Raw genomic sequence first — 13,523 nt, forward strand, 5'->3', positions numbered from 1 at the left:
TTTTTACAGGACTTACAAAAAAGGAAGGTACCAAGACCATATAGCCCCTGTAGTACTGTTGGCTTCTCTGAAGTTTTCCCAAAAGATGTTTTTGGTGCTTGTTTTGTTCAAGATGAACAAAGGGCGGTTCATCTGGACTCGTCCTTTGGCACAGTTGATAGCCAACCCTGATCAAAAGTAGGAGCAGCTTTGATGAAACATTACCTGAAAACTCAATTTTTGAGGGGGGGTATCTCTTTTACCCTGGTCACTAAGAACATATTCACATACTAACTACATGTTCCTGTCATGGCATAGGTATGACATTACATAGTTGTTTTTTTGACCTTTTGGTCCTGCTGTTAATTTGCTTTCTTGTCTTGAAAATGTACTTCACTGATGAATTGATATTATCTCCACTCTGCAGGTCCGAGATTACAACTTATACTTACTTTTCCGATGACTATCATTGGAACCAAGCACCGTATTTGGTCATATACACAACAATTGTAAGGCATGCTGTTGTTTTCAAGGATGCAGCTGAAGCCTTGCAGTCTTGTTATGCGCCTCTCCTTGGAGGATTATATTTAACATTGTAAAGCTGTTATGTAATTCTAAATAAATGTTGTTCAAGTCTAGCATTATCTAAGTTCACACATTAGTGAGTAATGTAAGAAGGGGAAGAGAAGTGACCTATTGTCTTACCTGTAAATAAACGAAAATATGATTGTTATATTAAAACTCTAGAATATACACAGTAGAAGCAAAAGTAACACTGCTTCGAGGGCGCCAGTAGATGCCTGTGGTTCTGATTTTAAGAATCCTATTACTCCTCTCCTTCCAAAGGTGTCATTAACTCGTTATCCAGTTCCTTTCCTTAGCTTAGGATTCAGCTGATTACTTCTCCAGGCCGACCAATATGGTTGTACATGTCAGCTGCTGATGACCAATTGGAATGAGGAGAGGCTTTAGGTCGGAAGGAGATTTTTTTGGGGGAGCCTAAACATGTGGACTACAGGTCGAATATCATATTTGAGCCCACTGAACTTTGCACAAAATACTCCTGTAAAATACTTTTCTTAATAAGCACTTAGCTCTTCAAATTTCTCTTGATACTCGGGTGACTCTGACCTTATTAAATGCTCCTATAACATTCTCAAATCTTATACAAAGATCTTCAAAATATCCTGGATCACCATTTATAAGCCCAAGATAAAGTGTATATCTATAATACCGCACTACAGTGCACTGCTAACCCCACAGTGCTGGGTTGTAATATACTATGGATCGTTATTTCTTGACAACTTTAATAGTAGACATGATAATTACAAATAAATGTAAATATTAGTGTTTTCGGTATAAAACAATGCGGTTTTCTAGGGCTTATTGATAAGTGCTTGTAAATTTTTATTTTTATTAAGCGAGAAAAAGTACTCAGAAATGTTGGAAAATGGTGCGGATTATTAGAGCAAGTGAGAAATTAGAATATCCAAAACCCGCATTTGTATTAAAAAATATTATAATTTTATATATATTGAAAATACAAATAAAAATATATATATTACTACCATTATTTTACATATTCTCCGACATAAAATATCATCCGAATACAAATTTACTATTCTTTAATATTTTATTATTAAATCTATGTCACATGAAATATTATTCAACTACTAAATATTAGAATAGGATATTAGCTCTCTTTTTTTTCTATTAAAAACTAGCTTCAGAGCTCATGCCCACTTGTTAGGTTGTGTTATGTGGAATAAGGGTGAAATATATATAATTATTCTAATTTTTAATATTAGAAAAATAGAGCTAATATTAGTATAAATATTCCAATATTTAGTTTAATACTAGTATTGAGTAATAATTACATTTGATGTGATATAAAGTTAATATAAAATAGGGATCAATGATGTTTTAAACCAAATGAAAAAAAATAAAATTTCCCCACATAAAGCATCATGCACCTGCGGGTACTCGAGGTAACCAGGCAATTAGGTATGTGTGGGTGCTAGGTAACTTGGCACTTAGGTATGCGAGGTAATACCTCGCACCGGGTACACTAGGTTATGTATTATTATTTCAAATGGGTAAAATTATAATCTTGAGTAACTAATAAATAGTTTTTAAAAAATGGTACGGAATAAGATGTGAGAGAATATTGAATTAATATACTAAAATAATATAAGATGTTTAATTACACCATAAAAAGGAGTCTTATTTCAGAATAAGCACAAGTGAACTGGTGCTTAGCTCACCGTATCCTACAAAATGGCACGAGTGTCTTATTGTCACAAAATAGATTTAATCATATTGTTTCTTGGAAAAACCAAGTGGTATAGATAGAATACATGTGCTTCTACTACAGTTTATGAATTGTCTTCATGTCTGCAACCTCCTGAAGAGTCCCATTCTCAACGTGGTCCCACCATTTCATCAGAAAGTTATCAACAACCAGCCTGAACCAAGGAGAGAGCTTCACACCTTCCCCTGCATCTGCTTTCCTTAGCAACTCCTTCAACTGATCCCGGTTGACATACTTGACGTCAGCAACCTCTTCAGGATTTGGAAGCAACTTCACCTCACGGACGATGAAAAGAAGATAATCAACTAAATTGAAGGGGAAAATAAAAAGACAGCATCATTAGCACAAGAAGAAAAAGGAAAAAGTTACATGTGAGGTTGAAGGATTTACGCTCATGCTCCCCCCATTTTCCATCAGATGGGGCCTTGTAAAGCATCCGTCCAAGAGGAATAAATTGATCGATAGGTAAATCATCAGCAGATATGCCTAATTCATCGAACAGCTTCCGCTGTGCAGCATTCCTAACTCCTGCAAATGAAACATATGCTTGCTACTGTCAATAAGGAAGAAATGAAATGGAGGTTTGCTGCTAAGCAAACGTACCAAGATAATTCTCCTGTATAAGCTCTGATTCACGGTAGAGAGGGTGGCTGCAGCAAGTATTTGTCCAAACTAAAGGAAAGGTTACTTTTGTTGCAGACCTTTGCTGAAAGAAGAATAAAGAGCTATCAAATACAAAGAAATATCATGAAATTGAAGAAACCAATCTGGAAACTGACTCATACAACTCAGGCATTCACAAACTTAGTGGCTTATGGTCAAGAAAACCAAGCAAGCAGAATTGACAAGGGCAGAGAAACTGCACAATGTCCTCTTTCCTAGTTGCTACAGATCAACTACATGTTCTCTTTTAGACATGTCCAAACTATCTTATCCATTCTCATGTAGTTTATACTATATGGGTGCGGGTGATAAACTTTATCCAGTAATTCTAAATCAAAATTTGGTATAAAAGAATTAACTAGCAATCAGATTGGACAAAAAATTTCTCGTGAACAAAATTTTTATCTTTCAAGTACGGGAGTAAAATTAAACTAAAACTTATCATGATTGAACTTTGCTTCTTTCCCCTTTCTGTTGATTGGGATGTTATTGTCTTGCATGCCATCCATGTGGTGATCTCATTTATACTTTGCTTATGCGCTTTACATAATGCATGGCAAGGTGTGATAGTTCCTCTTTATTGCACTCAAGTGCCAAGAAACAGGGTGATTCAACGAAACTAAATGCTATTTCCCTGAGGAGGTGACCAAGTTCAGCTGCTAATCCTACTTACCAAACAGCACTTGCCTCTCCTTCACTCACGCTTTTTTCTTTAGTTATGCTCGCTTACTTATCTTTGGCCGCTTGCTTTGGATAACAGGGTGACAGGGACCAAGAAAACCTGGTTGTTTGCAGTTTTATTTCATGAAGCCAAAAGAATAGGCAGTAATCCTCATGCTTAGGAGGTGCATGAAGCTCTATCTAGAACTTATAAGAATCCTAGTACTTAGAAGGTTGAAGATGCTCTCTAGGCCATCTAAGACTTATAACGGAAGAGGTCCTTATGACATTGAATATTAGGATATTACTTTATTCATAAATCTAGGAAACTAAAGAAGGGGTAAAAGTAGTCTTATAGGTGAGAGTGGCAATGGGTTACAAAGGTTAGTGGTTTGGGTTGAGTACATGAATATTAGGTCTAAAACATGACCCCAAACATGACATGATTAATAATCAGGTTGTTTTTTCTTAACCCACTACAGACAGCAACTTTCAATCCAACATGTTAACCTGACATGAACCCTAGGCATTTAAAGAGGTTTGTATTTAGTATAAACTGGTTCATGTATATTTAAAAGACAATATGGTTATACAGGTAATAATGGAGTTATGCAACTAGTGTAATAAACAGGCAGTATTTGTATTTAAAAATCGATCCTGTTATCAAAAGAGTCATGCCTAGATTTGTTTGCCAGACTTAATACTATGTCATCAACCTGACACAATCCCAACTAAGCTGACCAGATTATCCCCCCTAAACACGACTTATATATTAAATGGGTTTCATGAATAACCTATTTAACATGCATATCTCGTTCATTACATGGGTAATGCAGGTTGTTTTATCTGGTATACCTGGCTTTAGCTCACACTAGTACGTCTATAATGTGAATGTTTGACCTGACTCGTCTTGCACTTAAATGTATCAACCTACTTAGTATAACACACTATCTGAATAGGACCTGTTCAACTACTGCTGACTGAGCCAAGTTAAGCAGGTTGAGAATACAAACACAAGCACAACCTACTTAGTATTCATGTATAGTGGATCAACTCATTTGCATACACCCACTTATACAAAAAATGCAAACCAATTTAAAGGACTCAGGTAATGTTGGATTGTCATACAAAGTTAAATTCTGACATTTGAGTAGTCCATCCTTGTACTTACAAGATTGACAAAAATAAGGATGGGAAACCGCTAGACTGCATAAACTTCATGCCTAGGCTTGAAGAATAGAAGGCCCCAAGCCCAATAAAAGGATAGGACAAGGACATAACCACCAACAGCAGTTGCCTAGATAAGGCTCATGCTCGTAGGGACTACGCAGAGTATCAGTTATAACTTCTTAAGAGAAAAGACAGTGGGACTAAAGGAGACACGACCAAGACCCAATGGTTAATCTGTGTGTTAGCTACAATTGTCGACAAAGATTTTCTCTTGTAGCCTTGTAGGGAAAGAACTGAGAAGTAATGAACCATCCATGAATGGTAGGGAATATAAGATGTTTACTTTGATTAATTGTTCAATGGTGTGAAACATGTTTAGACCCTTTAATATTTTCTTTTAGGATACTTATGCCCAAAACAATGAATTCTTTTTCCTTGCTTTTCAGAAAACTATTAACCTTAATTGTTGTCCTACAAAAAACCCAAAAAAAGAAAGAAGTACATTATTCAATTATATATTCCAAAATGCAAATCAATAATGAAACCAAAGGAAGAAAGAAAAAAAGAGTTAAACCATCTCTAATTCACAATAAAGGGTTCCATATTTCCGTCCAATGACCTTTTCTTACTTATAATACATAAAAAGATGAAGTCCTTTGGAACTCAAATGACAGACAAATAAAATTATATATCATTCCTAGATAAATGAGTAATATTTTACTCAAAAGCACTTGCAAGAGAACTCCAGGAACAAGGATGCAGCAACTAATGTCCACAAACAAACTAACTCTCTAATAGGCAGAAAAAGTATTTGAAAAAGTACATACCTGAAGAAGCAACTCATATTTAGAGTTGAAAAGGAAGACACTGAAAGCCCTATGGAGCAAATTCTCAGATTCAATCTTTTCCATCAGATGACCTAAACATCACACAAGACACATTGATCGGTGGAAGTATCAATAAATTATGGAACATCAATTAGAATGACTAACAAAAATAAAATAATAACCACAAGGTTTGCAAGTCAAATTCTATAAAGCGACTGTGAATACAATATGCCGAGGTACCTAGCAATGAAATATCAAATATAGCTGACATATATTCACTCTCAGTAGCACATTGTGTTACTTGTAAGAACTGCAGGTATTTGTTGATTTCTGCAGAAATTGGCAAGATAACTATGAAAACTGCTTATTAGGATAATGAAACCCCGCAACGCCCTCTAAACCATGAAATCTATTTTCTAATATCCAAAGCAACCTAAACCTTATACAGCTTTATATTGCTTCTATATTATTAGTCCATTTCAATTTTTTTCTTTCTAATAGCAGGACATAAAGAAGATCTTTCGCCCTAAATCCAACTTTGCTTAACCTTGAAGGCTCTACTTACCCATTATAAGTCACCCTTGTTTTGTATATTTTTCAACTGATGCTATCTTTTTATCTACTATTTTGTCAATTGCTATATAGTTCTTGTACTGATGCCACATTTTATGTCTGAGAAAGACTTGAACTGTTTGGATACGGATTACATCTACCAAGAAGGATTTGAATTGATTGAAGATAGACTCAAAGTACATGTACCAATCAACTGCATTTTCAGTATAAGCTTCCAATGGGTTCTCTAAGTGCCAACTGAAAAGCATCCACATATATGTGAAACTAATACCAAAATGCAAGAATTATGAACAAGATCACAAAATGGGAAATCCAATCATGATATATGTGAAACTAATACCAAAATGCAAGTAGCAACAACTAGAAAATTTCTCTCGTGTTGATAAATGAACGGACAGAAAAAATGAGTTGTAGAAGTAACATCTCAACTCTCGATCAAACAAGTTAACTTCAATGATGTAATGATTTACTCTTCTGCTGGTCTTGCTGATTCAGAGATGCTCCGAAGAAGAATTTATATACCTTAATGATCACTAATTTTTAAGAAACAGTGATAAATATTTAATTGTTTATAGGTAAAAAGTCTTGTATGTCTCATGATATACAGGCAATTTAGTAGTGGATCAAGCTTCCAGGTGACATTCTGAATATCACAAGTTCAAGAATTATGTGGTGGGAGTTAATGGTGACAAGACTAATAATGTTGCAAGCAGTGAAAGATAAGCAGCACAAGCCTCAAATGTAACTGGATCAATGCAAAAAAACTACGAATTATTAATGAAACCCAGGAAGCAGAAGAGACTTTATTGGAGCTCTCTCGTGCCAGTTAACCTAGAGTCTCTAACAACTATTGAAAACTTTAACATCTTGAAGTATCTATAAGTAATGTTCATCAATAAGACTGAAGATGCTCAAAAGAATAGAACATGGTGCATAGAAAACAAACAGAGGGTTGAAAAGAAACTCCCAAAATGTGAGAAGGTTTATGTGGTCTTCAGAATATAATATCAATAATTTAGTTTGAAATGGGGAATACTTGGATGTATAAAGGTTTAAAGAACCAACAACTTACAGTTGTACTTGGAATCATGTCCGACAACATTGTCATGCTCGTCCACTAAAATACATCTGCAAGATATGAAGTGAAAGTAAGCTTTTATATCTCTTAACAAGTTTGATATTGAAAATGACAAAGAAGTTAACAATTTGTAGATTTAGATGGAGAGAGATTGCTACTCCAGAAGACCAGAAAATAACATATGGATTATTAATATAGCTCAAACTGTAGGCTTGCTGAAGAACAGAATATTTAAAATTTTCTTATCGTTGGAAAATATAAGAGTAGATCGACAATCATGTAATGACCACATCATAACACGTCACCAGATAAGAAGTGAACCAATAAAAGAAAAATAATAGCAGTAAAAGGCAAACACACTAAAGAACCAAATCCCAAGAATTTTGGTTAATAAAAGAAGCATTCTTTCTAATTAGCACTTAGGCCCACGTATTTTGCTAATCCAAGGGTTATCATGTCCTCTCCAGTAGCCTGTTACAGCCTTACAGCTACAAATCGATAGAGAGCACATACAATTTAAAGCTTGAAGAATTCAGTCGTCCAAAACAATACCCTCCTTAACACAATATCTCGAAGAAACCAACCTTAGAGTAGTTCGCAACTTTACCATTCACTAACAGCCTTCATCTCCCATCAGTTCAAGCTCAAACTTTACAATTGAAAAGCTACTCCCCTCCAATAAAAAGAAAAAGAAAAAGAAAAAAGCAGAGACCAACAGCCCAACACCTAATAGACGATAAGGAGAGGGAAGGCTCACTCATCCTCGAACATGAGACGCTTCTGGACGGCATCCATGCCGGAATCGGCATCGACGCCGACGGCAGCGCCGGCTTTCCCCATCGCAGGGGCGTGAAAGGTCGCAGAAGAAGATGTCGGTCTGGAGAAGGGGAGGAAGGAGCGGGATAAAGGGGAGGAGGCGAGGATACGAGGGATTAGTAATCGAGTGGTTGCTCGATTCGTGAATCTAAATTTGATCGCAGAAGAGAAGAGGACTGATGGAGCGGCGTGGATCAACGGGAAGGAAGCCGGCATGAGTATTAAGGGGGCTATCCTTTTCTCTCTCTTTGAATTTTATCCCCTTTATGGGCGTAGTTGTTGCGGTTGTGGGGGTCGAACATTTTCTTAACTCTTCTAAATCAACAACCATTGTCGCTATTTATAAGTTATAACGATCTTTTGGTTTCAGATGCACATCGTCCATACCATAACTCCCAAATATGGAACAAAAAATGGAGCAAGAGCCAACTCACCGAGCTCCATATATATTAAAATAATATTATAATATATATTATTATATTAACTATTTTAAATTATTTAATAGGTCATCTTAGTATTATTATTTTTTAATAAAAAATATATGATTAGAAAACTCTCATCGAACTAATATTCAATAGTTTCAGAAGTAATTTTAAATTACTAATTTTTTAATTAAACACATCGAAATTACATTATACGAAATAAACATCGAAATAAACATTACATGTCATTAACTAAAAATATCAAAATTAAATTATATAAAATAAGCAAAAATTAACCAAACATAATAAAAGCAATAGATGTTTAATATTCTGGTAAGTCATCTTCGTAGCCACCCGTTCCGGTTCCGTAGTCATAGCTAATATATTTTAATTTTTAATATTTACATTGGGAATAATTTTGCGTAATTATATTTTAGGACACATAATTTATTAGACTCATTTTTATAAATAATAAAAAATTTAAATTTTAAAATAACTCAAAAATAATTTAATATTAGACTCATTTTAAAGATCTCGATGAGACATTTCCAATGGTATTATTTTTGTTAAAAACCGATTAGTAAAACTAATTATATACTCAGTTTACTTAACTAAATTATTTAATAAATGATACAGATAGAATTAAAATTATTGAATATAATAATTATTAGATAATTTTGTTATTTTCAAAAGGTTGAAATGATAAATAGAGCCGGGCTCCATTTTCATGGTGGGGCTCCAAATTTGGAGCCCCACTATTCCTAGCTCCAAATTTGGAGCTAGTTTTAGAGCCCCAAATTCTAAATTTAGAGCCCGGTTGGAGTTGCTTTTATATGATCCAACTCCTCAAAGGTAGCATCTGAGTAGGGTTCTACACTAGCCTAAGCTAGCTAGGATCAACTAACTCTAGTAGAGTTAGTAGGTACTTTCCTTATCAGCAAAGAGGTTATAGGTTTAATTTCAACCCCATGTAATATTGTAGAGAAATTATTTGGTAGTTTGGTAGCTTGTGGTTGGCTTGGAAGAACAGCTAGGCAGTGTGATGGTCTGGAGTAGGTCTCAGCGGTATTTGGTTCAGAGTAATTGTTAAGCAATGCACATGACTTGAAACCTAGGCTAAGCAACTTATTATATTGGCTAAAAGCTTGATAGGGCTTAAATGCCTCTATATCTAGGGATGATTAGCTCTTTATTTGTGAAAAGATATCAATTGGTAGAACATTTGATAAAAGAAAGAGATGTTGTGTATGAATCACTCATATATTCTTCAGAATTATATGTACCCACGGGATTAATTTGGAAAACCGGTAGAGATATGCAAGAACAAACCATTTTTATTGGAAACATTCCTCTAATGAATTCCCTGGGAACCTCTATAGTAAATGGAATATACAGAATTGTGATCAATCAAATATTGCAAAGTCCCAGTATTTACTACCGTTCAGAATTGGACCATAATGGAATTTTTGTTTATACAAGCACTATAATATCATATTGGGGAGGAAGATAGGAATTAGAAATTGATAGAAAAGCAAGATGATAATGAGCGGCATGGGTTGGCCTTTACCCTTTGGCCCGAGCTGAATGCTTGACCTACTATGCTCGCCCACGTCCTAGCCCGTTACGTCAAACTATTCCTTTGGTTTTTTAGTCCCACAACGGATATCTAGTAAATTGAATACCACTATAAATGTATGTTCATGTGAAAATTAACTAAAATATTTTCATGGAGGCCCAATATCTTCTACCCATCATAATATACTTAATGATTTATAAAATACCTAAATTATCTATATCTCCTTCATTCTCTCCTTCCCCATCATCCTCACTGCCTCATCATGCCTAAGCCGGAGAGGAGGGGTAGTAATGGGCTAATATTTTAGCTCAATTCAAACTAGGCTAGGTTTGAATGATTGGTGGCTAGGTTATAAACAAATGCTTAAGCCCGATTGCCCTAATAAGCCTAGTCTGGCATGCTCGATGATCACCTTAATGATTGCAAATAATATTGTCTTTTTTCTTTTTTGGAAAAATATGAGTTGAATTTAGCTAGCTAGGAAGTATGTTGGTAAAAGCAAATCGGTGTCTAGATTTGATAGAAGAGGGCAGACAAAATTGACTAGTCATGGATCGGGTTGGATTAAATTGCAAATTGATAATACTTTCATCTTGAAAACTAATTAAGGTAGATCAAGTGAAGTTCTATGTGATGTTTCTAGTCCCTGCTGCAATGGCATGGGAACCAACATCGCGTGAGTACACAATCTTGGCACAAGCCTAGGCCATGAGGATGGGACTCACTGCTAAAACGGTTATACTAGTGTTATAGTAGAGATAGATTTATTAGAGCTTGCTGTAATACTAAGAAGGGGAAAGCTCATGTCCTTGGCATATAAGGAATTGATAAATGATTGTTTGGTCAGTATTCAGAGAGTTAACAATATTTGAATTTGTCACACTTCTAGGGAAGAAAATCAGGTGACTTACTATGAAGCTAATTATGATAGGTTTGTCTCTCAAAATCTTGTATGGTGGCTAGAGACCCTCTTCCCCTATAATGTAATTTGTTAAGTATGGACTCTTCTAATTTGTAGAGATAGATGTCCATTATTGACCCGACAAAGCAACCCAAAATAGGGGTGAATTAAGTTTACAAACTAGATAAAAAGATAAAAAACCAAGTATACAGGTATATGCGAATTGTAATGATAATGAGAACTTATTTGTATGATTATGCCATGAAAATTTAAATGAGATAAGTAAAGAAAAGTGAGAGGGAATACAATACTAAGATTTATAGTGATTCAAACAATGCCTATATTCACTCTTTAAGATTCTTTTTTTTTTTGAGAATTTACTATGCACTAAAAGATATACACCACTAGATTACCAAGATGCTAGCAATATTTACGCAAGAGATTTAACTCCCAAAATCTCTTCACAAAATAACATTTGTTTTGAGTCAAGAAAACCCACCGATTGCTTCCAAAAGATCTATCCAATCTCTCACCCACAAACCACCAAGGTTTTTTTTCCATCTTTTTCACTAATTAAATTAAAATATCAAATCAAAACTATAAACACACACAAGGTATATAATAAATCTTAAAGGAGTTTGATTTAGAAATAAATCTAACTAAAAAAAGAAAGAAAAGAGAGAAAAACTTGTCATGTATGAACTTCCTTTATTCTCTAATAATGGCTGAACTAGGTTGCTTTCTTTTGTATCTTTTTGATTTGTTTTTAAAACTCTAACTTTGTCATGTATGAACTTCCTTGATTTTGGTTTGGAAATTTAGATTTCTATTTGTGTAATAATAACATGAAAATTTAGATTTCTGTTTAGAAATTTTTTTAGATTTGCCATTAACTTACTTAAATTATATGTGCTTTAATATCCATATCTTAATATAGATTTTAGAATTTGTATCATTGTATAGGAAATTAATGACTTTTGATTTATATTCCCAAGAATCAACAGTACCTATAAGGAATCTGCATCATTGCATGTCTAAAGTCATTGATTTGTATCTTATAAATCGTATTATAAGATTAAGATAATTAATTACCTAAATGGATTGTTATTCATGTTGCGGTCCATTTCTCATTTGAATTAATACCATAATTATTTTTTGATTCATGGCATTTAATTATATGTGGGATGTTGATGGTGCAATTTTTTTATTCAACTAATTTTCGCATTCCACTAGATTTATTTTGGAACCACACCAAGAAGATATCATAATTTGATTATCTGATCAAGCCATCATATACAAATCTATTAAGCCAAAAGACATCATCCGATTAGGCCAATAATTTAATTATTCGATTTAAGTAAACTTTTGCTTACTATATTTGATTTTTGGTTAGGCCAAAGGATAAGCCAAACTCTAATAAAATTTTGCTTCGTAATATCAAGTCATTATGAATGCTTCACATTAAGATATATTTTGGAAAATATTTGATAAATGTATTATTTTACCAAAGTAAGCTCTCATACCGGCATTGATCATTTGTCAATTTATACAAAGAAGATATATAGTAGTTTAGTATTGTATGTATATACTTGTGGTAACGAATGGGTAATAGTAATTAAGTTTTGGGTGTAATTAATTAATAGGCCCAAAGGAATGTTGACTAATTTACATCACATGGACAATTACATTCAATTGCTACACCTATTTATCTTAGAATAATAATTGACTCCAAAGAGCACTTATTAGTTGAGGATACTTAGTTGATAGAACATGTCTTACTTTGATTTTTATTTATTCGGTCATTTGATTCATTCTTTGTGAATATTTTTTAGCAAAAAGTATTGATCTTACAACCAACATCAATAACATTTCGACGCTGACGCGTTCTAATTACAAGGATTAGAAAGATAATCTAGAGATATCCTTAGGTGTCTTGACTTAAAATATTTGTCCGTGAGAAATATGCTATCAATAGCAAATAAATAGATGCATGTTAGCCTTGAATGTCCTCAAACATACTCCAAAAACATTAAAAAATTTATAAAAGTGTCCATCTAACTCATATTTTAGTCATCTATGTTTATTAGATCCCTCAATGTTAACTCCCTCATATATAGAATTAGTAAACTATACGACTCGTCAAAGTTTTTATGGAATTCCTGGGTTGCCTTTACTCATGAACGATATACTTTCCAAAAGGATATACACATGTTATTCTTTGATTGGATTGACTTTGGCCTAAAATCTTTATTTCTAACAACTTGCTCTTAAATTTTATTAAAAATAAAATTAGTTGTCACCTTTCTATGACCTTATTCAATTATCGGTTTATTATATGTGTGCTTATCAATAAACTATTTTATCTCTAAAGCCACAACTCCGTTTAATTTTTTTGTTATTATCATCCATGGACAATTTAAAGAGCTATATCGAGCCTTTACTTTAAAGTGGTTACATTTTATGAGCTGAAATTTAAATTGATGAGTGACTGTATAGACTTCGAGAGCATGCTTCAAATTAGTTATCCTAGGAAAGTGTTGTCCAATG

At 33.9% G+C, this 13,523-nt stretch overlaps 2 protein-coding genes across 3 annotated transcripts in view; one reads left to right on the forward strand and one right to left on the reverse strand.

Moving 5' to 3' along the window:
- LOC140801675 (uncharacterized) overlaps nt 1–800 on the forward strand; it is a 73,837-nt gene extending 73,037 nt beyond the window's left edge. For both annotated transcript variants that reach the window (XM_073156897.1, XM_073156898.1), the window contains 2 exons: nt 10–297; nt 407–800. In XM_073156897.1, the coding sequence (XP_073012998.1) occupies nt 10–171 (162 nt within the window). In that variant the 3' untranslated portion in view covers nt 172–297; nt 407–800. The remainder of the gene's footprint in view (nt 1–9; nt 298–406) is intronic.
- A 1,336-nt stretch (nt 801–2,136) lies between these two features.
- LOC140802261 (isopentenyl-diphosphate Delta-isomerase I-like) lies at nt 2,137–8,497 on the reverse strand. The gene is made up of 6 exons (XM_073157724.1): nt 8,019–8,497; nt 7,256–7,311; nt 5,611–5,702; nt 2,894–2,996; nt 2,681–2,818; nt 2,137–2,595 (listed from the first exon to the last, which is right to left on the reverse strand). The coding sequence occupies exons 1-6, from the start codon at nt 8,291–8,293 to the stop codon at nt 2,348–2,350; spliced, it is 912 nt and encodes a 303-aa protein (XP_073013825.1). The 5' UTR covers nt 8,294–8,497; the 3' UTR covers nt 2,137–2,347.
- Nucleotides 8,498–13,523: the final 5,026 nt, after the last annotated feature.

The sequence above is a fragment of the Typha latifolia genome, chromosome 15, assembly GCF_019914945.1.
Source record: "Typha latifolia isolate L0001 chromosome 15, TyphaL0001v2, whole genome shotgun sequence".
Classification (NCBI taxonomy): Eukaryota; Viridiplantae; Streptophyta; class Magnoliopsida; order Poales; family Typhaceae; genus Typha; species Typha latifolia.